Source organism: Balaenoptera physalus (assembly GCF_965194825.1).
Source record: "Balaenoptera physalus genome assembly, chromosome: 20".
Lineage (NCBI taxonomy): Eukaryota > Metazoa > Chordata > Mammalia > Artiodactyla > Balaenopteridae > Balaenoptera > Balaenoptera physalus.
The window spans coordinates 42336796-42361308 of record NC_138901.1 but is presented as its reverse complement, the minus strand read 5'-3'; the positions used below and the strand labels follow the sequence as shown (position 1 = coordinate 42361308).

Below are 24513 nucleotides of genomic sequence, written 5' to 3'. Positions count from 1 at the left end.
GCCTGCTGGCCCCATGCTGCAGCCCTGTCTCCCCACCCCTGCAGGTCCTGAGCCAGCTGGAGGCCTGTGGCCTCGTGGAGACCATCCACATCAGTGCCGCCGGCTTCCCCATCCGGTGAGTGGGCCGGTCCGTCCAGTGCAGGGGGCAGGGCCAATGCCAGGGTGGAGCTCAGGGCGCAGGTCAGACGAGAGCCTGACCAGCCCAGAGCAGGATGTGGAGATGAAGAGAAAGAGGCAGGTCCACAGAAGTCGGCCTGGAGCTCTAGGGCTGCACTCACTTTCTGTGGCCCGTTTTGCGGAGGCACCGTGTCTGGTGTGTATCAGTGAATAAGAAAGGTGAGTCTTGCCCTCTTGGGGTGTACATTGCTGTGGAAAGGAACAAAAAGTGCCGTTAGGTGGACTAACGGGGAAGGGGTCAGGGCTGCTCAGGGAGGGGCCCTCTGAGCAGCTCAGGCCTAGGGAAGCAAAGCCAAGGGGCCAGCCTGGGAAGACGTGGAGGAGGGGAGAGTATTCGAGACCCAGGGAACAGCAACCCCAAAGCTCCCAGGTTAGGACTGAGAGATGCTAAGGTGACCGGAGCACACACAGCAGACAGGGGCAAGGGGGGAGGCTCCAGGCCACGTGAAGGCCACGGTCTTCCTGAGAGCCGTGGGAGCCGCTGGGCGTTGTAAGCAGGGCGTGCTGCACGCTCGCTCCTGTTCTGTGGCTGCTGTGCGGAGGCTGCCCCAGGGTCAGGAGAGGAGGGAGGAGGTGAGCGGGCGGCCGTTAACAGGTATGACGGGTGGGATGGTGGCCCAGTGACAAATGGAGAGAAGTGGGTAAAAGTGGAGTGTGGCTTGCCGTAGAAGTGGGACCGTGAATGGGTAGACCGTGGGGTACGGGGCAGGGGAGCTGTCAACTTCCAGGCTGCAGAAGCGACTTCCAGGCTTCCGTCTGAGGCAAGTGGATGAATCGGGACACATGATGGTCTAGGGGAGAGGGGAGGGGAGAGTCCGGTTTGAAATGGAGGGGCACGTGAGGGTTTGTCCTCAGTGACTCTTAACACCGTGAGCAAGAAGGAGATCACAGGGGGAGAGGGAGGTCTGAGGCCATTCCCTGAGGAACGCTCACGTTTAGAGGGTGGATGACGAGAAACCAGCAATGACTTGGAGGGGGTCGGGGTGAAGGAGGAAGCCAGGACCGTGGGTGTCCTGGAGGCTGAGAGCGAGCGAGCTCTACAAGGGAGAGAGGTCAGCTGGGCACCTGCTGCCTAGAGGCTGGTCAGAGCACTGACCCCTGGAGTTGGTGGCCACGCTGGTGCAGTTTTGGGGGCAGAAGCCAGACTCAGGAGGAGGAAGTACCGCTGTGTAGAGAAGCGCTGCCGTGACGGGGAGCCGAGACCCCGGGAGGCAGTGGAGGAGGCCGTGGCATCAGAGGGGAGACGTGCTGAGCCCCTGTGCACGGCAGGAACGACCCAGGTGTCTGGGAAGAGGCTGGCGAGCCCCTTTGGGAGGAGGCAGGCTGCAAATCCCCTCCTAAAAGAGCAAGGCTCTGTCTGGGTAGGACCAGGGCTGCAGGAGCAGGAGGCCCAGCATAAAGTGGTCGCCACTGGCTTCCCGCCAAGGGGCCCTAGTAATGTCATCCGCTCAGTGGGCACAGTCAGGGCAGCACCTCGCTGGTGGCTGAGCAGATTAAACAGTGACTCCTGGCTCACGGCCAAAGTCACTTCATCTCTCCTTCTGCCTGCTTTGGCTTCCAGGGTCTCTCACCGGAACTTCCTGGAGCGGTATGAGTTACTGAGAAGGCTCTGTCCTGGCGCAGCCCCCAGCCCCCATGGCCCACCTCCAGATGAAGGGCGCTCAGGTGAGGGCGCCCATTTGCCAGTCACTTGTTCACCCAGTTTCCCGAGCACCTACCTGGGCCATCTCAGGGCGAGGGGCTGGGGCTTCAGAGATGAATAAAACACAGCCCTGCCCTCGTGGCTCTTGGCTCAGTGCGGGGAAACAGACTAAAAGAAGACAAACAACGGGGAAAGTGGCGACACAGAGTTAGGAACAGGATGCTGTGGGTGGTGCTAGGAGGGGTATGAATCGGGAAGGCTTCCTGAAGGAGGTGGTGTCTGAGGCTAGATGGGATTAGCCAGGTGAGGGGCATTCCACAGGCAGGGGACAGCACTGTGTGTGCGAGGAGCTCCCGGCTGTTCAGTGTTGCTGGCTCGTAAGGGCAGAGAACAGTAGGCGGTGAGGCTGGTGGACAGGGAGGCCCACTCGCAGAAGCTGGACCTTCTCCTCCAGGCAGATGGGAGGCACTTCGGGGCAGGAAGCGAGTGGCGTCAGCCTCATGCTTTCTGGAGGCCACCGTGGGGGGCCCCGTGGTTGGCCAGAGGGGAGGAAGCTAGAGATGTGGGCACAGCCAGGAAATGTTGGAAAGAAATTGGCCAGACTTGGCAAGCAAGTGATTCGATGTAGGAGAGGAGAGGAGAGAATTAGCCACGCCCAGCCGGTGGGGAAGAGAGGTCTGGGGAGGCTGCCGAGCCCTGCCCAGCCAGTGGAGACATCCGCAAGGTACTGGCCAGCTCCCACCTCAGGGGAAAGGCCTGGTCTGCTGGGGTTGTTGCGTGTGGCGTCACTGAGGCTGTGGGAGTCGGTGAGAAGGCCTGGGCACAGGTGGAGGGAGAAGAGGCCAAGGACAGGACACACACACACACACACACACACACACGGAGAAGAGGCCAAGGACAGGACACACACACACACACACACACACACACAGAGGGAGAAGAGGCCGAGGACAGGACACACACACACACGGAGAAGAGGCCAAGGACAGGACACACACACCACCACCCCACACCCATGGGCCCGGCAGAGCCCAGGCACAGTACTGCTGTGTATTTCCCTCTCTTGGGCACGATTTTGTCACTTTCCTTTCATCCTTTCTCCCCACCCTCTCTCCCCCTCTCTCCATGGTGTGCTCTCCTGTTCTGTCTCTTGCCCAAAGCCCCCTGGCCTCTGGCTGATCTTGCTGCTGTTTCTCGTCTGCGGCGTTTCCTTTGGCAGCCTCCAGAGAGGCAATGGGCAGCTAAAGGTGGTCAGAGCCCTCAGGTAAATCCTCCTTCTACAGGAGCCGGCCCTGCCAGGTGTGGGAGGGCAGGCAGGGGGACCCGGTGGGCCTCCATGGGGCTAGGATTTGTTCCCCCTTTTCCCATCAGTGGCGGGAGGGCTCAGGGGCAGAGGGAGTGGCCCGGCTGCCCTGTTTGGCGCTCAGCATGTTTGGGGCCGTAGAAACAGATGCTGGCTAAGCAGCTTGGGAGTCCATGTGGGAGTCAAGGCACCCGGTGCCCTCTGCCACCCTGCCCAAAGGGACCCACGGGAATGGAGGCTGCAGGCCAGTCCAGGGCACAGCCTCAAATGGGATTTCGAGATTCCTCAGAACAGTCAGGGACCTGAGGGACACTGGGAGGCCACTTCTGGCCTCCTCCCAAAAGGAAGGAGGTAGAAATGGTTAGAGGCAAGAACAGCAGGAAAGAATCCTGTGGAATGTTAGGGAGACCAGACCAGTTTCTTAAGGCCACAGAAGTGTGCAGACAATGAAGCACTGATGGGACCTCTGTCTCCGTCCCCCAGAATGGTCTCCACACTCCGAGCAGGCCACGCTGCAAGCCCTCCTCCAGGACATCCTCCACACTCTGCCAGCCCTGGCTCGGGCACCAGCTGAGGCCACGCCGGCCCCAGTGCACTGTGGCAGGACCAAGGTGTTCATGACGGACTCCATGGTAAGCTGGTTTGGGATGAGGAGTGGCCAGCCATGTGCTGTCCTTAGCAGGACAGGGTCTGGGCCCTCCTGAGGGCAGGGGGAGGAGAGGCTGAGGACCTCAATGGATGCCCCTTCTCCCAGCTGGAGCTTCTGGAACGCGGGCGTGCCCAGGTGCTGGAGCAGTGTGCCCGCTGCATTCAGGGTGGCTGGAGGCGACACCGGGGCCGCAAGCAGGAGAGGCAGCGGCGGGCTGCCGTGCTCATCCAGGCAGGTAGGAGAGGTGGGGCCCTGGGCCGGCAATCCTTGCTCCTGGCCAGCAGGTGGGCCTAGATGCGGCCACTGTCTGCAGCTGCACACGATCCAGCCCACATGATACCTGTTTCTTTCGAAATGCTGCTGCTAGAGTCCCCACAGACCAAAGCTGACTGTGTCCCAGCCTCAAGAGGTTAACTGCATGTCCCTGTGGTGCGCTGGGATTCGAATTCCCTGTCCAGTTCACCCAGAGCATCTCCAGTTCAGTGCAGACCAGGCCACACCACAACTAAGGGTGCTTTGTAGGTAGTAGAGGCTCCAAAGTTGCCTTTAATTCCCCTTTCCCAGTCCTAGATAGCTGTTTATGCCACCGTTTTTTCCCTTTATGACAACTCTTATCATAACCTGCGCTCCCGGGCGTGCTGAGTTTAATTAAGGAGAAGGTAAAAACTGAGAAGATCTGATTAAGGAAGCAATGTATGAACCATGACACAGCAGCCTCATTTTGAAAAACAAAAATACTAGAAACCCAAATATCTGACAGCTGCTCTGGTGGTGCTGCAGCCTGGTTACCGAGAGCTCTGACAAACATTTACTCTTATTTCCTGTTTCTGGACAAACCCCTCAGCTGTTCGTTCCTGGTTGACTCGGAAGCACATCCAGAGGCTGCACGCAGCTGCCACGGTCATCAAACGGGCGTGGCAGGAGTGGAGAGTGAGTACTGACCCGAGAAGTCAGGGTGGGCAATGATGGACCCAGGCTGGAGTGCGGGCCCCGCCACTGCAAAGCGGGCGGCCTCGTGTCCTCGTGAATGAAGTGGACACGACACCGCCTACACTGCAGGACGGCTATGACACGGTAGAGTGGCACAAACAACTTTGGGAATATGCTAAAAACCATGGAACTGTACGCTTTAAAAGCATGAATCTCATGGTATTTCAATTAGATCTCAATAAGGCTATTATTTTCTTTTTAGATTAATTTGTGCTTTTATTTGCCAGTATAACTACAGTAACCTGCAAACTTTTTTATTCTAAAAAGCACATTTTACATCACAGTCCAACAAACACACACATATATAATGTGTATACATATATAAAAGTGAAACAAAGGTTTTGCCAATAACGTCTACCCTGAGTGTTAATTCTTTTTAAGACTTTTTTTTTTTTAACTAAGGCTGAACTGCACTGACACATCATAATCACCAAAGTCCCTAGTTCATCTTAGGGTTCGCTTTATGAAGTGAATAGTGTTGCACGTTCTATGGGTTTGGACAAAAGCATGATGACATGAAATCATTATAATGTCATACAAAGTATTTTCACCGCTCATAAAAACTTCTGTATTCTATGTATTCATCTCCCCTCCCCCCCAAACTCCTGGCAACCACTGATCTTTTTATTGTCGTCATTGTTTTGCCTTTTCCAGAATGGCATATAGACGGAATCTATTTTTCTTTTTTCCTTGAAGAGAGGGGTTCAAAGCCTTTATGCCTGTAACACCACTCATGGCCCAGCCACACGTGGACCGGACAGGCTCCAGGTGGCAAACACCCCCACTAAATACTGTAGCTTTCCTTCCAGTACTGAGCCCCGTCCCACTGGTCCTGCCCAGCAGCCACGTGGAGGTGAACGGGGGACACGTGTTGGGTATATGTTCATAGGAAGGCCACAAGTTTTGTGCCCCTTGTCACATGAACCCTGATTCCTGCCGGGTGTGTTGTAAACAGACGAGCCACTCCCTCAGACCCCCTGCTCTGAGCACCCCCAGAGGCTGTTGTTTTTTTAAAGCAGCGTGTGTAAGGCCTCAGCACAGACAGCTGCCTTGGGTATAAAGTTGTGCCACATCAAACCAGGTGCCCTTCGGTTCACCTTGCTAAGCTGAATTATTAGACAGACACTTGGTTTCTGTTTTGCATTAAGAGAAAGCTATAAAGTGGTGTTCTCTTTTTAAGATCAGAATGGCCTTCCTCGCTTCTGAAGAACTGGATGGTGTGGAAGAACAACACTCGTCTCAAGTCACCTGTTCCCCGAGCTCCTTTCCACTGCCCCAGGCACAGGCCAGGCTCCTGGGGGCAGTGACCCGCGTCTGGCCCCTGGGACTGGTCCTGGCCAACGCCGCTGTGGGTGCTCGTGGCTTCCGGAGGAAGCTGGTGGTCTTCGCCTGCCTCCCACTCCCCGTGGGCAGCCTCAGCAGCTACACTGTCCAGACAGCACAAGAACAAGCTGGAGTCACGTCCATCCGAGCGCTGCCTCAGGTGAGCCGTGTGACGGGCTGGCCGTCCTGCCAGGATGGCTCCAGATCCCTCACGCCCCACCGTGGAGGGCAGGGGGCAGAGCCCAGGGGTCACAGCAGGAGCAGGACTGGGGCTGCGAGAAGAGCCTCGTGACCCTGCTGGGGAAACCAGAAGCCTGCACGTCCCAACCGGCTGCAGATGGATTTTGTTTGCATCCTTACGAGTTTTCCAGAGCCCTTTCACTTTTTAAAAGCTGCCTCTAAGTGTTCTAGCATCTCCTCTGAATCGCCTTTAAATTAGCCCAACTTCCAAAAAATTGTGGTCGTGATGACAGCAGCTTTCTTCCCTCCAATGGCGCTGGATTTGGCACCATGTTCTCCCCAAGTTGTAGTCTTTGGTTTACCCTATTCCAGCCGAGGAAATGACAAGCACGTGAGTCAGTGCTGCAAGAATTTATATTATGAGCAGCCAGGGAAAGAGCCAGCCAGCACAGAAAAGGGCTAATACCGACCTTTTACAAGGATTAGGTGACACTGACAAGGCAGAAGGAAGGAAACACTGAATTTCCTGCCAAAGGAATTCCTATAGGACATAATCTAGATAAAATCTCCATGACAACACACAGGCCAGCCAGAGTGTAAACAGAAGTGCAGTTCTTTGATCTTCCAGCTTTAAGCAGGCATAAGAATGTGACAGGCCATACTCCTAGTAGGGGGGAAGCTCCCTCCTAGTGTTTCCTCATCTGTCTTGCATTGAATGGATGTGAAATTTTATATTTTAATACCGTTTTGGACTTTGCCACTGTTTTAGAATAAGGAGAAAACAACAACATTGACTAACTCAATCCTGCTACTGCTGTGACTCTCACTTGGGTACTTACTTACATGTCCCCGCCTCCCTGCATTTCTAGCGTTCACTCCGTGAGGTACCTTTGGCCCTGGCACTCCTGGGAGCTGGGGTTAAGCTGCATCTCTTTCCCCAGGGTTCGATAAAGTTTCACTGCAGAAAGTCTCCACTGCGCTATGCTGACATCTGCCCTGAACCTTCGCCCGATACTGTTACTGGCTTTAATCAGATCCTGCTGGAAAGACACAGGCTGGGCCACGTGTGATCTCTCCTCACGTTCCATCCTCACCTGGCCAGGCCCTCCCTGGTGCCTTTGTTTCTCCAAGGCCTTTTCCTGCCAGCTGCCTTGCCAAAGACATCTAACCAACACACAGCTGCCAAACAACTCCCACAGCGACTCGGAGCACACGTCGGGGAGCCACGGCTCCAGCCTGCAGGCCAGGCCGGGGCGGCAGCTGCACCAGTGGCCCGGGACACCGATCTACGCCTCCAGCCCTGATGGGTGTCAGGGCTGGTAGCTACCAAACCTGGATTAAGAAACTTCAGGGCCTTCACAGACCCCACTCGGTGGTGCCGGACAGCAGGCACCCCGCTCCTCCAACCCCACAGGCAAAGTCAGCTTGAAATGAGCTCTAAAATTTTGGCTGGCAGAAATTTTGCCTTTAGTTCCTTTAAAAGGAACAAAGCCTTACTATTTAAATATTTGTTGTTTAATGTAATTTCAAGCAACTAGATTATAAATCAAGAATTTGAGCAATGCAATGCACCACAGAACCACCACACTTTAATTTTATTTTGAAACACTGAGCAAGTTTTAACTCAAATGGGTGTGAAAGCCATATCATTTATGTCTTAATTGTACCGAAAATAAAACATTTAAAAGCAACCATCTGAATGTCAAGTTCTCTCTCCATAAAGGGTTTGCCACCTGGAGTACCTCCATCCACCTGCGCCCCAGCCTGCGGCAATGGACGTAAGGATGTGCAGGACCTACCCGACGTCAGCTGCTCAACGTCCTGGAAAGCGCCGCCCCTGCTTAGGGCCCCACGCGAGCTGGCCTCCTGGGAGCAGCAGGCAGCACAATAATCCACCTTAAGAATCCTCGTTCGGGGATGGTTCCACGATCCTTAAACAGCAGTCAGCAAACTCCAAAAACAAAGGCTCCTGCATGCAGGCTCGCATGAGCTTTGCCTTGTCGTCTGCCTGATCGAGGTTGACCATCAACTGTCTAAGGTGTGGACTGAGCAGTAAGCTTCTCAGCGCTGCAGACTCCCCTTAAAAATGAACAGGGAAAGAGAGCCAAGCCGAGTTCAAGTGGGAATAGGCAGAGATAGCTGAAAGCCAAATGTTTCAAATGTAATAAATACCAAGGATGTGGCATCCCCTTACCCTTTAAACCCACAAATTAACCCAGCACTTCACATAAGGTGAGATCAGCGTATCAGATGATTTCCAAGTTAAACGCTATCAGATTCTTATTCTTTATATCTCTGTAAATATTTTAACTTAATTTTTTCTTGGCTGAAATGGCATTATTTTACCAGCACAAATACAAAGAATAGCAGCATGTTGGCATGTTTTCTCTCTATAAGCATTAAGGTTCTCAGCGACAAGGACAGTTACACCAAATCTCTGAATGATGTTTAAGTCTGCGCTTGATCCAGCATAAAGCAGGATGAATAGCAGTGAACTGACACTAACGTGGATGGTGCTTTACAGTTTACAAAATCATTCACACCTATACCCAGCTCAGCTCCTACCTCAGTCTAACTAATCACTCCCATGGGACTGCGTACAAAGCACCACCTCTGTGAAATGGGGAAAATGAAAATATCACCACTTTTAGGAATTACACTGGCCAGTTAATTATACACATAACAGAAATGCAGTCCTACAAAAATGCTGGGCATTATTAACACCGCGTCCCTCTGAAAAATCAAATCCTGGGATGACCCAGTCTGCATGAATGACTGGACTGTAAAGCGAGCACTGGGAACGGGAATAAACGGAGGCCCCTGATTGGTGTAAGAGAGACAAACTAGTACAAAACGTGGGGGGTGGTCTATTACAGGGCACCATGGGAAGCTGAAAATGTACCTAATTCTGAGAGTAAGACAAAAGGTCAAGAAAAGTTTAGCTGAGGAAAGGAAATTTGAACCAAGCCTTGAAAGAGGAGCAGAATTGGGCTTCCCTGGTGGTGCAGTGGTAGAGAATCCGCCTGCCAATGCAGGGGACACGGGTTCGAGCCCTGGTCCAGGAAGATCCCACAGGCCACAGAGCAACTAAGCTCGTGCACCACAAATACTGAGCCTGTGCTCTAGAGCCCGTGAGCCACAACTACTGAGCCCGCATGCTGCAACTACTGAAGCCCGCACGCCTAGAGTCCATGCTCCCAACAAGAGAAGCCCACACACTGCAACAAAGAGTAGCCCCTGCTCGCCGCAACTAGAGAAAGCCCGCGCACAGCAACAAAGACCCAATGCAGCCAGAAATAAATAAATAAATTTATTGAAAAAAAAAAAAAAGAGGAGCAGAATTTTTGCCAACCCCCAAAGTCAGTAGGATTCCAGGCCAGAGGAAGGCCTTATAGGCAGGCTGGGAGGTGTAGAAGCCCTGTGTGCCTACAGAATCACGTGGCTGGAGGAAGGGCTCTGCCTGCCATACTAAAGCGTTTAATAGCTTTACAAAATCACATTCTGGACTTCCCTGGTGGCGCAGTGGTTAAGAATCCACCTGATAATGCAGGGGACAGGGGTTTCAGCCCTGGTCTGGGAAGATCCCACATGCTGTGGAGCAACTAAGCCCATGCGCCATAACTACTGAGCCTGCGCTCTAGAACCTGGGAGCCACAACTACTGAGCCCGCGTGCCACAACTGCTGAAGCCCGCGCGCCTAGAGCCCGTGCTCCGCAACAAGAGAAGCCACCGCAATGAGAAGCCCGCGCACCACAACGAACAGTAGCCCCCGCTCGCCACAACTAGAGAAAGCCTGCGCGCAGCAACGAAGACCCAATGCAACCAAAAATAAATAAATGAATAAATTTATTTTAAAAAATTATTCTGTACAATCCAGTGTATCTCAATGGTTGACAAAGAAGTAAACAAGCACAGCACAGACTTACCTAAATTCTTTAAATTCTGCAAAGAAACTCTGTCCTCTTCCTCATCACTACTGAGAAAATCAGCTACAGAGTCATCATCATCTGAGAAATATAACACAATCAACTGCTTATGACTGAAAAGGAAACCTAGGTGCCAGGTTTTAATAACTCCTTCAATGGATAAAAAATATATGTGCACACACGCGACAGGAACAGAGATACGCAAGTGGGTACAGAGAAAAGTAACCTCTTCTCTGGAATTTGTGACTAAACCAACACTCTTTTAGGAAAGCGAAGAACTGGTGACTAACAAATGCATCCTAGTGTTCACACGCTTACTCTGTGTTTCCCTGTGGTCTGTGGGCTTTAGGGCCTTATTTTCCAGTTCTTGCCACCCCATCTCCCCTCACCATGGCGGCTCCACCCCTGTCATGGCCAAAAGATTAGGTGCTCTGTAAAAACCCACTGACATGATTCCCCTGTGTTTTCAGCATGGGCAGAAATTTCTGAACCCAACAACAGTTTCTCAAAGGGCAGAAATGGGCCATCCCCTGGCTGTGAATGTTCAATGCCTCTTTGGTGGCGCTGGGAGGGGCTGCTTCCAGAGCCTGGCATGGTGCATCGCCCCCAGGAGGCATTAAAGAAAGGCTAGATGGATGGAGAGGATGACAGCCCACTCCCGCTGTGAGCCGTGAGGGCCCCAGCGGCAGCGAGACCAAAGGCAGCACCCCGCCTAGGCCCAGCTCAGGTGAACCTACAGCCCCAGCCAGGCCCAGGGAGGGGGACCCGAAGCCGTGACTGGAGGAGGCTCCCGCCAGCAGTGTCCACCACTCACCCCCAAACCAGGGCGATGGCCTTTCTCCTCCTCTGCCTCCTGCGCCCATCTTTCTTCTCCTGAACCGTCAGGCTGCTCTGTAACATCACCTGTGATGACGTGTGCCCCCAGCCCCAGTGCTCAGGGCTGAGGAAGCTGCTGCTCCCTAATGAACTTGACTCCTGGCCCCAGCCCAGTCTTCTCTCCTCTCTCCTTTCAGCATATTCTATTTGAAACCCTTCTCTAGGTTTGTTTGTTTGGAGTCAACCAACCCACCTGCGTTTTCCACAGGCTTTTTAGTTTTTGCAGTAAGATGCGATCTTATTTCTTTCTCGACGGGACGAGTTTCAGGGTTGCACTGCTCTGAAAAAGACACAAATCTCAGGTGCACATCGCCTCCACTTGAGTGACAAGGCCGCACACGCCACCACCAAGCCAGCCTCTAGGGGGAAGCACACGTATGGGGTAAGGGACGTAGGTGGGGGTGGGGATGAAGGAGAGGAAGTGAGATCCAATCAAGGGCCAGTAAAAGCCTGAGCCCGGCAGAAGGGCTGAGGAAGCAGGCCTCGTGCACCCCCTAGGGCCTGTCTCCAACCTCCCTGCCTGGCCGAATCGCACAGGGCTTTCACCACGATTCAGTAGCACACTGACTTCAATCAGCATCAAACTGTGTTCTCAGCAGTTTCCGAAACCTAATTTGCATGTACCACATGCTGCTGGGAACACACAGATGAAAGCCATCAGGCCCTCGGAGGGGTTTAGTCGCACAGATGAGAGATATGGACAAGATAAGGAGAGTCTGATCCGAGTCACCTGAGAGGGCGGGGAGATGAGAGGGGAAGGTGCTGCCAGGTGGAAAGAGCATGTGGGGCAGAGGGAAAAGTCCATGGCTGGACCGGACTCTTGAAAGAGTAGGCAGATGCAAGGAGATGGTGATGAGCAACTGGCAGCTGATGGGCGGGGCAGGCCGGGCATGTGGCCGGGGCACAAGAGGAGGAAGCCGAGCAAAAGAATGCCACACACAGGTCTGTCTGTCTTCCCCAGACCAGTGTCTCTCCGAGAGGGCGCTACTGTATTCAGGTTGGAGAGATCTTTAATGGTGTGGGATAACCTCACACACCCCAGGCTGTTTTTGTGAGTCAACACCAGTTACCAGAAGTACCACCATCGCCTCCGCTACTGTGAGAACAAAAACACTGTGACCACGTGTCTCTAGGGAGAGCAATACCCAGGTTAAGAACCACTGCCAGAAGACCTAAATAGACAGTGCTCCAAAGAAGACATACAGATGGGCAACAGGCACATGAGAAGATGCTCAACATCGATAATTATTAGAGAAATGCAAATCAAAACCACAACAAAGTATCACCTCTCACTGATCAGAATGGCTATCATCAAAAAGTCTACAAATAACAAATGCTGTAGAGGGTGTGGAGAAAAGGGAATCCTTCTACACTGTTGGTAGGAATGTAAGAGTTGGTGCAGTCACTATGGAAAACACTATGGAGGTTCCTCAGAAAACTAAAAATAGAATTACCATGTGATCCAGCAATCCCACTCCTGGGCATATATCCAGAGAAAACTATAATTCAAAAAGATACACGCACCCCTATGTTCACAGCAGCACTATTCACAATAGCCAAGACATGGAAACAACCTAAATGTCCATCGACAGATGAATGAATAAAGAAGATGTGGTATATATACAAAACGGAATACTACTCAGCCATTAAAAAGAATGAAATTATGCCATTTGCAGCAACATGGATGCAACCAGAGATTATCATACTAAGTGAAGTAAGTCAGAAAGACAAATACCATATGATACCACTTATATGTGGAATCTAAAATATGGCACAAATGAACCTATCTGCAAAACAGAAACAGACGCACAGACACAGAGAACAGACCTGCGGTTGCCAAGGAGGAGGGGGTTGGGGGAGGGATGGAGTGGGAGGTTGGGGTTAGCAGATGTAAGCTTTTATATATAGAACGGATAACAAGGTCCTACTGCATAGCACAGAGAATTATATTCAATATCCTGTGATAAACCATAATGGAAAAGAATATAAAGAAAAAAGAATTTTATATATACATATATATGTGTATAACTGAATCACTTTGCTGTACAGCAGAAGTTAACACATTGTAAATCAACTATACTTCAATAAAAAAAAAAGATAAAGACCACCAGACATTATGCACCTTCTATAGTCATGCCTAAGACCACCTGTAATTTTGCCAGAGAGACTGACCCTGAGCTCTGATCCAGTCTCTAATCTGTCAATTTGTAAGAAATAGAGGACTGAGGAGTATGCCTAACTGCACCATGAGCTTGCAATCAGCAAAGCCCAGACTGTGGGGAACTGTACAAGTCAAATGGCTTGAATTCTTCAACAGAGAAATTGTTAAGAAAAAAGAACGAAAAAAAAAGGATGGAGGAGGAATTTACAGATTAAAAGAGACTTAAAAGAAATATCAGGGGCTTCCCTGGTGGCACAGTGGTTAAGAATCCACCTGCCAATGTACGGGACGTGGGTTCAAGCCGTGGTCCAGGAGGATCCCACATGCCACGGAGCAACTAAGCCCGTGCTCCACAACTACTAAGCCTGCGCTCTACAGCCAGTGTGCCACAACTACTGAGCCCACGTGCTGCAACTACTGAAGCCCGCGCGCCTAGAGCCCGTGCTCCGCAACAAGAGAAGCCACCTCAATGAGAAGCCCGCACACTGCAACTAAGAGTAGCCCACACTCTCCGCAGCTAGAGAAAGCCCACGCGCAGCAACGAAGACCCAATGCAGCCAAAAATAAATAAATAAAATAAATAAATTTAAAAAAAAAAGAAATATCACATTTTTGGGGAATTCCCTGGTGGTCCAGTGGTTAGGACTCGGCACTTTCACTGCTGGGGCCTGGGTTCAATCCCAATCCCTGGATCTCAGGGAACTGAGATCCTGCAAGCTGAGCAGCATGGCCCAAAAACAACAACAAAAAAAGAAAGAAATATCACCTTTTTTTTAATGGGTAAGACTAAATGATATGCTTTCAGGACACGTATTTACATAATAAAATTAAAAAAGCAAAGAAGTGATTACTATAAAAGTCAGGACAGTGGTTACTTTTTTTTTTTTTTAAAGATTTTATTTTTCTGATGTGAACCGTTTTTTAAAGTCTTTATTTAATATGTTACAATATTGCTTCTGTTTTATGTTTTGGTTTTTTGGCCCCTAGGCATGTGGGATCGTAGCTCCCCGACCAGGGATTGAACTTGCACCCCCTGCATTGGAAGGCGAAGTCTTAACTACTGGACCGCCAGGAAAGTCCCAGGAGAGTGGTTATTTATAGGAAGCGAGGGCACTGGATCGGGACAGGTCATGTGGAGGGGTTCCCGGAGTGGATGGCAAAGTTCTATTTTCTTCATCTGGGTGGTGTTTGCCTTGTAATAAATAATTCAGTAAGCCAAAAAAAAAAAAAAAGTCTACAAATAATAAATGCTGGCGATGGTGTGGAGAAAAGGGAACCCTCCTACCACTGTTGGTGGGAATGTAAACTGGCACAACCACTATGGTGAACAGTATGGAGGTTCCTTAAAACACTAAAAACAGAGTTGCCATATGATCCAGTAATCCCACTCCTGGACATATATCCAGAGAAAACTCTTAATTCAAAAAGATACATACACCCCAATGTTCACAGCAGCACTATTTACAATAGCCAAGACATGGAAGCAACCTAAATATCCACAGACAGATGAATGGATAAAGAATATGAGGTATATATACACAATGGAATACTACTCAGCCAATAAAAAAAGAATGAAATAATGCCATTTGCAGCAACATGGATGGACCGAGAGATTATCGTACTGAGTGAAGTAGGTCAGAGAAAGACAAATATCATGAAACCTCTTATATGTGGAATCTAAAAAAAATGATACAAGTGAATTTATTTACAAAACAGAAACAGACTGACATAGAAAACAAATTTATGGTTACCAAAGGGGAAGGGGTGGGGGAGGAATAAATTAGGAATTTGGGATTAACAGAAACACATATATTAAATAAACAATATAGACCTACTGTATAGCATAGGGAACTATACTCATTATCTTGTAATAACTTATAATGGAAAAAAAACGAAAAAGGAATATATATATATATATATATATATATCACTGAATCACTTTGCTGTACACCTGAAACACTGTAAATCAACTATACTTCACTTAAAAAAAAAAAAAAAAACTACTGCCAGAGAGACTGGAGTGTTCACCAAGGGAGTGAATTACTCAACTCTGCATTTCAGAAAAACTACCCAGGCAGCTGCCAGGTCTCATAGTTAAGAGCTCCAGATTGCCCTAGGGGGTCTTGGTAAGGCCTCACAGGGCTGCAGGACCAGAGGGAAGCGTTCCACACCCAGCTCCCCAACCCTGTTTCAGCAAAGCATTTCTACTTCTTTCCTGTCTATCTTGAGCTGAAAGGTTTCTTTTGAAAATGCTCCAGAGACATTAGGGTTAAGAAAAAAAAGCGGGGGGGGGGGGGGGGGAGGCGGAGAGGGTGGTGCTTGAAACACACAGCTGTAAATCAGAGACTGGAGGAGATGAAACTAGAGGCAAACCACCAATGAGGAACTTTAACCGAACAGTCACTGAGAGAGAGGTCGTGGGAAAGTCCCTAAGGACTAAGAAGAGGTGCGGATTGAAGAGACTTAAAAAATGTAGACTTGACAAAGACCTTGCTCCTTATTGTAAACTGGCCTACCTCCACGTTTCTATCAAGATATTATTTAAAAGAAAGAAAACGTCGTTAACCTCAGCCAGCGCAGCAAATGATGCGGAGCTGCGTCAGAACACTAAGAGGAAGGAACAGCTAGGGGAGATTTCTGCGGCAAAACTGGTCGACTATTTTTACAGAAGAAAAAGAGGTTAGGAGACTTCCCTTGCGGTTCAGTGGTTAAGACTTTGCGCTTCCAATGCAGTGGGCAGGGGTTCCATCCCTTGTCAGGGAACTAGGATCCCACATACCACGCAGCACATGCCAAAAAAAAAAAAAAAAAGAGAGAGAGAGAGAGAATGATACGTAGAAGGAAAAGCAGGGCAGAAGAAAGGATTTTGATTGTCCAAAATGTGGAGAGACATTCGCAGGTAGAGGTATCCGCCCCCACCGCAACGGGAGGGGGAGCTCCCACAGGATCAGGCGTTGCAAGGCGGGAGGGAGCAGGGGACGACGGAGGGACGTGGGGGCTGCCGTGCACGAGGAGGGGGCCTTACCTTTGTGCTCCCGGAAGCAGGTCAACGAGCAGCTGTAAAAACAAAGCCACAGGCCGCGTCAACACCGAAGGCCGCGCGGACCCTCTCGCCACCCCGCCACCCCGCCACCCGTCCGCTCCCCACAACCCCCGGTACTCACTAGGGCACGCGGCAGGCGGGGCAGCGGTATTTGGGTTTCTCCAAACAGATAACGCAGACAGCGGTGCTGCAATTGAGCGACGCCATGGTCTCTCCCGGGACGCGCTCCCTCCCCGGCGCTCAGACCTCTCGCCGCAGGTCCCACGTGCACGCCTTTTCTTCCGTTTCCTTAACCAGGACCAATCAGCGCGCAGCACTTATTGGCAGTCAAAAGCAATGGATTGATCCAGCTCATTGTTTCAGGCCTGAGAAGTAGAAAGTCGATGCACTCGATGCGCAACCAGTACCCCCATCAGAGGTTCTCTCTGATTAGGTCACGGCGTCGAAGAACTTGTTATGTAGCCCTGTCCCTGTCCCTACGCGGCCCTGTGACTTGCAGCAAGTCACTGTCACTCTCCAGTTCTGTTGCCCTGTATGTATGTAAAAAGAATACGTGGGATTAAATGTCCTTTACCTTCTGGCTTGGACTTTCTCAGTCTTGCACGGGCATTGGGTTCTCCCCGCACATCTCATTTGCTTTTTTTAGCAAATGAGAAGTCCACACACTGGCCGTTAAATCACATGACACACATGTGCCCTTCCCAGCCATCTTTCGCACAGGAAAGGAAGATGAGGCTTGGCCGCTGATAGATGTTTATTGAGCTCCAACTGTGAGCCTCGCACTGCCCAGCCGCTGGGCTGGGGACACCCAGGGATTAGCAGGCACGGTCTCTGGGACCTTAAGGCTTAGAGTGAAGGCAGGAGGGAGAATTCCTGGGTGGGATTGATTAGCCAGGGAACAGATGAGTTACCTCTGGGCCAAAGGTGGGGATCCTGGTCCAGAGAGGTGAACTGTGATGGGCCTTGAATGCCACCTCAGGCTTTAGGAATAGACAAAGTCACATTTTATTGGGAGCCCTGCTCCTCCTCAAAGCCCTGAGTATTGTCCAGCCTAACCAGGGTTCCCAGCCCACACGTGTGGGGTGCCCTCTTAGGGCCATAAGTCACCCTCACCCCCAAGAGCCTCCCCTTTGTGTTGGTCCATCAGCCCTCAGGATCTCACTATTATAAAAGCCCCGAACCACTGTCACAGTCTGTGGGGATGAATCTGCTACAACCAAAGCAGTCATTCAAGTCTTAGCTCCAACCCCTCTCTGGCTGTATGACTTGGACAATTGTCTACCCTACATCTATTAGAGTGGATGTTCAGGCCTACTTTCCTGAGCTATTTAAGGCAGAGAGGAGACTGTAGAAAGGTTTGTGATCTGAAGTGCTACAAAAGGTTATTTATGTGATATCTAGGAAGAGTCTGCAACTCTCCTGGAGCCCTGGTCCCTACCCCATGAGCGTGGGCTCCAGGCCCCAAGTCCCTGGAGCCCAGGTTCCTGGACCTCAGGCCCCTCTAAAACGGTTTCACTGTCAGCCTCGGTGAGCCATACTGGGGTTGGGCTTGAGTGACTATCCATCACTCCTTTGGCTTTGCCAGACTGTCCTGAGGGCGCTGTCCAGTCCTCAGTGCTGAAGTGGCACCGGCCCCTCCGGTTGCCTACCTGCCCCAGCATGCAGCTGCCCCTGCCTCCAGCCTCCAAACAGAACTCAGGCCAAAATCCAACATTTCCACACTGACCTAATAATCTGCAGCGTTCCTTGTCTTCCTCAACAGTTGTGACCACTGCTGGTTTGACCCAGAAGTATTCCAGAGAGCCCATGCTTAACAGGGAAGGCCAGAGGTCAGTGACTTGTCCAGGCCACATTTGAACCCCATGCCCTGTCTTGCACCAGCACAAATTCTCCTACTAGGTACTTCACCACTGCCCACCCAGACTTTTCCTGTGAGTTGTATTTGCAGGCTGAGGCCATGGAGAGTCTCCACAATTTTCAGGGGCTCAGCCTGACCCCACCCACACCCATACCATGCTGACTCTCCTACCTTTGGGTCCAGAGATGGTGACTCCAGCAAAAAGAAAATTCCTGGAATTCCTCTCATGCACGTTGCATTCAGAAAAATACCTCTTCCTCTACTCTGGGTGACCTCCAGCTTCCCTGGAAAGACGCACTCTTCCTGCTCCAATATCCAGGAAAGAAGGTGGCTCATCTCTGATGGTGATGAGGTTGGGGAACACCAAGAAGTGAAGGACGCCGGGTACAGCTCCTCTGGGCAATGGCTAGTTCAGAGAAGAAAGACGGGTATGACTCTGGGCCCAGCAACTAGATGTCCACACTGATGTGGCCTGGCTCTCCCTGGTCCCCCATCACGCCCTCCTAGCGGCTGTCTAAGGCTGCCTCACGCCTTCTCAGCGTCAGCCGAGGAGCAGGGCCAGACCTGGAGAGAGGCGAGGTAATAATCGAGGCAGAACGGTTTCCAGAGCTCCGCTGCTTGGCAGGCGCTGTCCAGCACATTCCAGGCGGGCCGAGCCCGGCGCCAACACCAAAGTCTGGAGACGCGCGGGGAGTCCCAGGCCCGGCACTCAGCACCGCCAGAGGGCGCTCCAGATCGAGATCGGCCCTGGCGTAGCCTGAGCTGGACTGGAGCACCGCTCGCACCGACCTTGCGTGGGAGGCCATACTGTCTCGCCATTCAGGGAAGAGTAAATACAGGCCTGCCTGGCGCCTCGATCATCGCCAAATGGCGGGAGAGAGGGTCGAGAGCGCGGGGCTGAAGCAGGCGACCGGATGGGCAGCGGTGTCTCTTCCATGAAAGTAAGGCCCACGCAAGGCCAGCCGAGGGCTCCAAATGCGCCTGGCTGTCCAGGGGCAGTTCCCGCGGTGCCCATCGCCCCGCGCTTCTCGGCAACCCCTGGGGTGGAGATCCAGCTGGAAGCTGGCCACCCCACACTGGCCTGGTGAAAGCTTAATAGTACTTCGGGAGTTTTCAGGTTACTAACTAGGGTGCACCACTGCCCTGCACCTTCCCTGATGCTATGATGGGGCGGGCACGCGGGCTGCATGTTGCCCTTATCTGAGGCCAGATGTTGATAAGGCTGGGCTCTCTGTGTAGCTAAATCTCAGCTTCTTTCTGCAGCCCTAACATCTCTATCCCTCCGCCCTCTTGGCGGCAGCAAGAGAAGTGTCTAGGATGGTATCTTTAGAGGACCTATACTGCCCGGTTCTCATCTCCTCCCCTCCACTTACTCTCTGGTGTCTGAGTAGTTCAGATGTTAAAGGGGGTGAGGTTGCTGGTACGAATCAAATAAAGGAAGCCTGAGGTTCTGCTGTTGTGGTTTCCAAGTCATCCATTTCCAACTCTCTGCATATTATTTTATCTTGAAATGACATTCATTCCCCAGCTCTAGACAATGACAGTCTGACCTTCAGTTAGACTCCAAGGAGAACTTCCAAACAACAAAAGAAAAATAATTGCATTATCGACAGCAGAACTGATGGGAGAGCACAGACCTTAAAGGTCACCATTGTTTCATGAATACACCGTACTGCCCACAACCCCACACTCTTCTCCCACCCTCTCCCACATACAAATCAACATATATCTCCCATCGTACATTCCCTAGGACAGAGGTCAAAGGAATCAGGACTTCCCAGACAGATTCTCCACGAAACCTCTAAAGGTCCCATGTGGAGTGGGAGTGGGGTTTGCACAAACCTCCTAACTCACCTCTATCTCCCACACGGCAGATGTCAGGGAGGGAGAATTTCCCCCTCTATGCTTCTTGAGTTCTTGTGGTTGCCGTTAATAATAAATAGTGCACTATGGGGCTTCCCTGGTGGCGCAGTGGTTGACAGTCTGCCTGCCAATGCAGGGGACACGGGTTCGAGCCCTGGTCTGGGAAGATCCCACATGCCGCGGAGAAACTAGGCCCGTGAGCCACAATTACTGAGCCTGCGCGTCTGGAGCCTGTGCTCCGCAACATGAGAGGCCGCAACAGTGAGAGGCCCGTGCACCGCGATGAAGAGTGGCCCCCGCTCGCCGCAACTGGAGAAAGCTCTCGCACAGAAACGAAGACCCAACACAGCCATAAATAAATAAATCAATAAAAAAAAATTTAAATAAATAAATAAATAAATAAATAGTGCACTAATAGTAATTAGTGCACTAATAATAAAATTGACACAAGACAAGAGAAAAAGAAACAAAATTTAACTCATATGCATGGAGGTCCCATAGAAATGAAACCTAAGAATAGGCCAAAGCAGGCAGCTTTTATACTTTCTAGACAAAGAAACAATGAATTTGTGAGAAATTGACAAGACAAAGAAACAGATTTTGGGTGCCCAACTAGTGAACTAGAACAGAGTTTGGGCTCGGGATAGTAAATTGAAGTAACAAGGCTTGTTTATATAGGCTTCTCGGCCCGAATTCCCTATCTTTGGCAATAAGGGGGTCCTTCTACCTCCAGATGCAGGGAGTGCATCTTTCACATGAGAGGTTTTTTTCCCTGCTTTCAAGGAGACAGCAAGGAGGGTCAGAGCATCCCTCTTGTATTGGCCATTTCTTATGCAACTTTAATTCAAAATAATCAATATACCATTGAGGCACATTTTGCGGTGGCCTACTCTGGGTCCCTACACAGAAATGCATAGGAACTCTGCTCAGTGGGGAGCATGGAAAAGGAAGTAAGATCCCGTTTCCTTCCCCATCTTTTAAAACTAAATACAAAATAACAACTTTTCAGACAAATAAAAGACATGAGAATTCTTCATCAGCAGATCCACACAAGAAAGTTACTCAGGCAATAGGAAAATGACACCAGATGGAAATTAAAATCACAATATAACACCACACACCTACTAGAATAACTAAAATTACAAACACTGGCAATACCAAGTGCCTGCGAGGAGGCTGCTATGAACTGGATGTTTGTGTCCCCTCAAAATTCATACATTGAAATCCTAACCCCCAATGTGATAGTATTAGGAGGTGGGGCCTGTGGGAGGTGATAAGGTCATGAGGATGGAACCCTCGTGAATGGTACTAGTGCCCTTATAAAAGATACCCCAGAGAGTTCTCGTGCCCTCCTTCCACCATGTGAAGACACAGTGTGAAGGTGACAGTCTGTGAAGCAGGAAGCGGGTTCTCACCAGACACCAAATCTGCTGGCACTGTGATCTTGGACTTCCCAGCCTCCAGAATTGTGAGAAAAAAATGTTTGTTGTTTAAGTCACCCATTTTATAGTATTTTTGTTACAGCAGTCCAAGTGCACTAAGACAGAAATTGGTACCAAGAAGTAGGGTACTGCTGTAATAAACCTAAAAATGTGAAAGAGGCCAGAAGAGTTTTGAGATGCATGCTAGAAAAAGCCTACATTGCCATGAAGGGACCTTCAAAGGTGATTTGAGTGAAGGCTCAGAAGAGGAGGAGAGCTATATCTTAGCAAATACCTAAGTGGTGGTGAACAGAATGTTGGTAGAAATACAGATGGTAAAGGCCGTTCTGATGAGGTCTCAGAAGGAACTAAAGAACATTGGAAGTTGGAGGAAAGGTGATCCTTAGTATAAAGTGGCAAAGAATTTGGCTGAACTATGTTCCTGTTTCAGAGTTCTGTGGAAGGCCGATCTTGCAAGTGATGACACTGGATGTTTAGCTGAAATTTCTAAGCAAGGCGTTTGAAGGTCTGGCTTGGCTCCTCTTGACTGCATCCGATAAAATGTGAGAAGACAGAAATGACTTAAAGGAGGAATTGCTAAGCAAAAAAGAGCAGAACTTAAAGATTCTCAGCCTATGCATATTGAAAAAAATGAAAACACTAACGGTGTGGCCAAGCAACCATCTGATCAGGAGAATTGTTTGGATCAGCCCTCTCTGTAGAAACCAGGCACTATTCTTCAAAATAGCCTGTGGAAAACAAACACGGGTTGGTTGACTTAAACTGCAATGAACGTAGGGATGCATCTACTACAAATCCTTACTTCCTCCTTTGGCCAAAATTTCCAGCCACATTTCGTTCTGACTTTGCCTGGGTAGTCATACCCTTCTCTTCCAAAGTGCTCATGGGGAATCCATAAAAACGCTATCATAAAATGTTGTGGAGGAAGTTATACAACAATTAGAAAAACTTTAAAGTGAACCTAAGTAACGGAATGCTAATCTTCTGTGCTAAAAACGCTAGTTATCCCCTAATTCATCTAAACATTCAAGGAAATTCTAATTTATTTTTTTAAATTGTTGCTTTATTTTATTTTTTTATTTTTGGCTGCATTGGGTCTTCGTTGCTGCGTGTGGGCTTCCTCTAGTTGCAGCGAGCAGGGGCTACTCTTTGTTGCGGTGTGCGGGCTTCTCATTGCCGGTGGCTTCTCTTGTTGCGGAGCACGGGCTCTAGGCGCATGCGCTTCAGTAGATGTGGTGCATGGGCTCAGTAGTTGTGGCTCGCGGGCTCTAGAGCGCAGGCTCAGTAGTCGTGGCACATGGGCTTAGTTGCTCCGAGGCATGTGGGATCTTCCCAGACCAGGGCTCGAACCCGTGTCCCCTGCATTGGCAGGTGGATTCTTAACCACTGTGCCACCGGGGAAGTCCCAGGAATTCTAATTTAAATGCCCCCATAAGAAGTCTTTGGCTAGTAGGGATCATGGTTGAATGGGCCTGTGTTTTACAAGCAGGATTTGATTTGAGTAAATCCAGCCACACCTTAAGCCTTGGGCTCAGGGACAGTGTGGGTGAACATGTGGACATGTCCTATAATGGACAGAGGCTAGGAAGAAAGAGATGCAGCCTTAGCCCTGGTCTGGGAGCACCAGGGCCTGAGATACGTCCCAGAGGGAAAGCTGCAGTGTGGGTGGTGTCACCCGCACCTCACACACGAGGAACCCGAGGCCCAAAAGCGTTTCATGACTTGCCCAAGCCACCCATGCAGCAGCGGCAGAGCCGGCCTTCCAATCCAGCTCTGTCTGGTGCCTGGTCACCCTCCTCTGCCCTCCTCGCCCCCTCAGGCCGGACAGTCAGACACTCCCTGCTCCGCCAAGCGCTTGGTGAGGGAAGCAGTTACCTGCAGCCTCCGGGTATGTTTCTGAGCTGACCAAGAACTAGCTGCTAATAATTTCAGCCTCAAACAGAAAAAGGAGAAAAACAAAAGTGTCATTAGAGCTATTAGCAACCTGTTCCTGCAGGGATGCCAGCATTACTGTAAAGGTTTGAATATATTAGACTCCTTCATAAAGGTTAGGTCCTAAAGTCAGCACAAAAGTCAGAAATTACTTGTAAGAACAACCCTGGAACAACCCATAGCTTGGAGAAATCCCTAAGTTTTTAAGAGGCAGCGGGAGCTGAGACTGTCTGAGGCCCCAGCCCCTCTCAGTCTCCGTTCAGGACACTCACTCAGGGAGCAGATGCGAGTCAGGGAGTCCGATTTACCTGCGCCTTTTGAAATTCCTTCTTCAGTCTCTGTCTCCCTTTCCTTCTGTCTCTCTTCCCCCATTTCTTCTTTGTTTCTCTTTACTTTCAAAGCCCCCGGTTGAGTTTGTCCACAACCTCTCGCGGCCCCAGCGGGCAGCAAGGCAGCACCCCCGGGGGCCACAGCCCCACAGCCCCGTGAGCCCATCCCCATCCCCGCGCCCCGGGAGTGCTGTGCCTGAGCCCGCAGCTGTCCTCACGCCCCTCTGCTTCCCGGGTGACTCAGACATTTCCCACACAGACACTGGTGAACTCCCGGGTGGTGTCACACTGCACTGGGGCAGGAGTGGTTTCATCTGGGTGGCAGGTGTGGCTACTGCTCTAGTTAGAGAATGTTCTGGAAGAGAGGTTGCAGTTTGACACCCTTGGGACTTGGGGGCCACCCCAAGGGCAAGAGACTAGAGCCCCTCAGTGCACTGCTGTCTGCATCCCCGTCCCCAGCCCCAAGGATGGCTCTACCCCCTCAACACTCCACCGGCCTCTCCTGCCGTTCCTGCCTCTAATTTCCCTGTCTGTCCCTTTGGGAAGGGGAAAGCCAGAGGTGGCTCCCAGTTTTCTGAGTTCAGGGATCCAGCCATTCCGAGGAGTCTTGTAATCTCACTTGAGGCTGTGCCCTGGACTGGCCTGTGACCTCTATTCCTGTGGGGCTCCCTGGGCAGGGGGCAAAGACTGCTTGGTGGCCAGCAGGGTGACTCCTTCCAACCTGGAGTCCCAAGCCTCCCAGTGAGTGCCTAGGAGGGCAGCCCAGCCCAGTCCTCTCACCGCCCCGTGCGCAGGAGTAAAAGGTAGATGAGACCTCCC

General features: G+C 50.8%; 2 protein-coding genes across 9 annotated transcripts in view; one reads left to right on the top strand and one right to left on the bottom strand.

Annotated features, from left to right (window-relative positions):
- The window catches only part of MYO19 (myosin XIX), a 33480-nt gene extending 26141 nt beyond the window's left edge, over positions 1 to 7339 (top strand). For 7 of the 8 annotated variants that reach the window (XM_082439961.1, XM_082439958.1, XM_082439957.1 and 4 more), the window contains 7 exons: positions 45 to 115; positions 1739 to 1842; positions 3606 to 3754; positions 3877 to 4006; positions 4616 to 4701; positions 5942 to 6244; positions 7206 to 7339. In XM_082439961.1, coding sequence (XP_082296087.1) covers positions 45 to 115; positions 1739 to 1842; positions 3606 to 3754; positions 3877 to 4006; positions 4616 to 4701; positions 5942 to 6244; positions 7206 to 7334 — 972 coding nt within the window. In that variant the 3' untranslated portion in view covers positions 7335 to 7339. Of the gene's footprint in view, positions 1 to 44; positions 116 to 1738; positions 1843 to 2979; positions 3084 to 3605; positions 3755 to 3876; positions 4007 to 4615; positions 4702 to 5941; positions 6245 to 7205 lie in introns of those variants that run through there. The other variant, XM_082439962.1, reaches the window with a different exon arrangement.
- Positions 7340 to 7836: 497 nt separating this feature from the next.
- ZNHIT3 (zinc finger HIT-type containing 3) lies at positions 7837 to 20075 on the bottom strand. The gene is made up of 7 exons (XM_082440191.1): positions 19983 to 20075; positions 18300 to 18534; positions 16392 to 16620; positions 16253 to 16284; positions 11260 to 11346; positions 10191 to 10271; positions 7837 to 8343 (listed from the first exon to the last, which is right to left on the bottom strand). Exons 3-7 carry the CDS (start codon positions 16475 to 16477, stop codon positions 8162 to 8164), a joined length of 468 nt encoding a protein of 155 aa, XP_082296317.1. The 5' UTR covers positions 16478 to 16620; positions 18300 to 18534; positions 19983 to 20075; the 3' UTR covers positions 7837 to 8161.
- Between the last annotated feature and the right edge of the window lie 4438 nt (positions 20076 to 24513).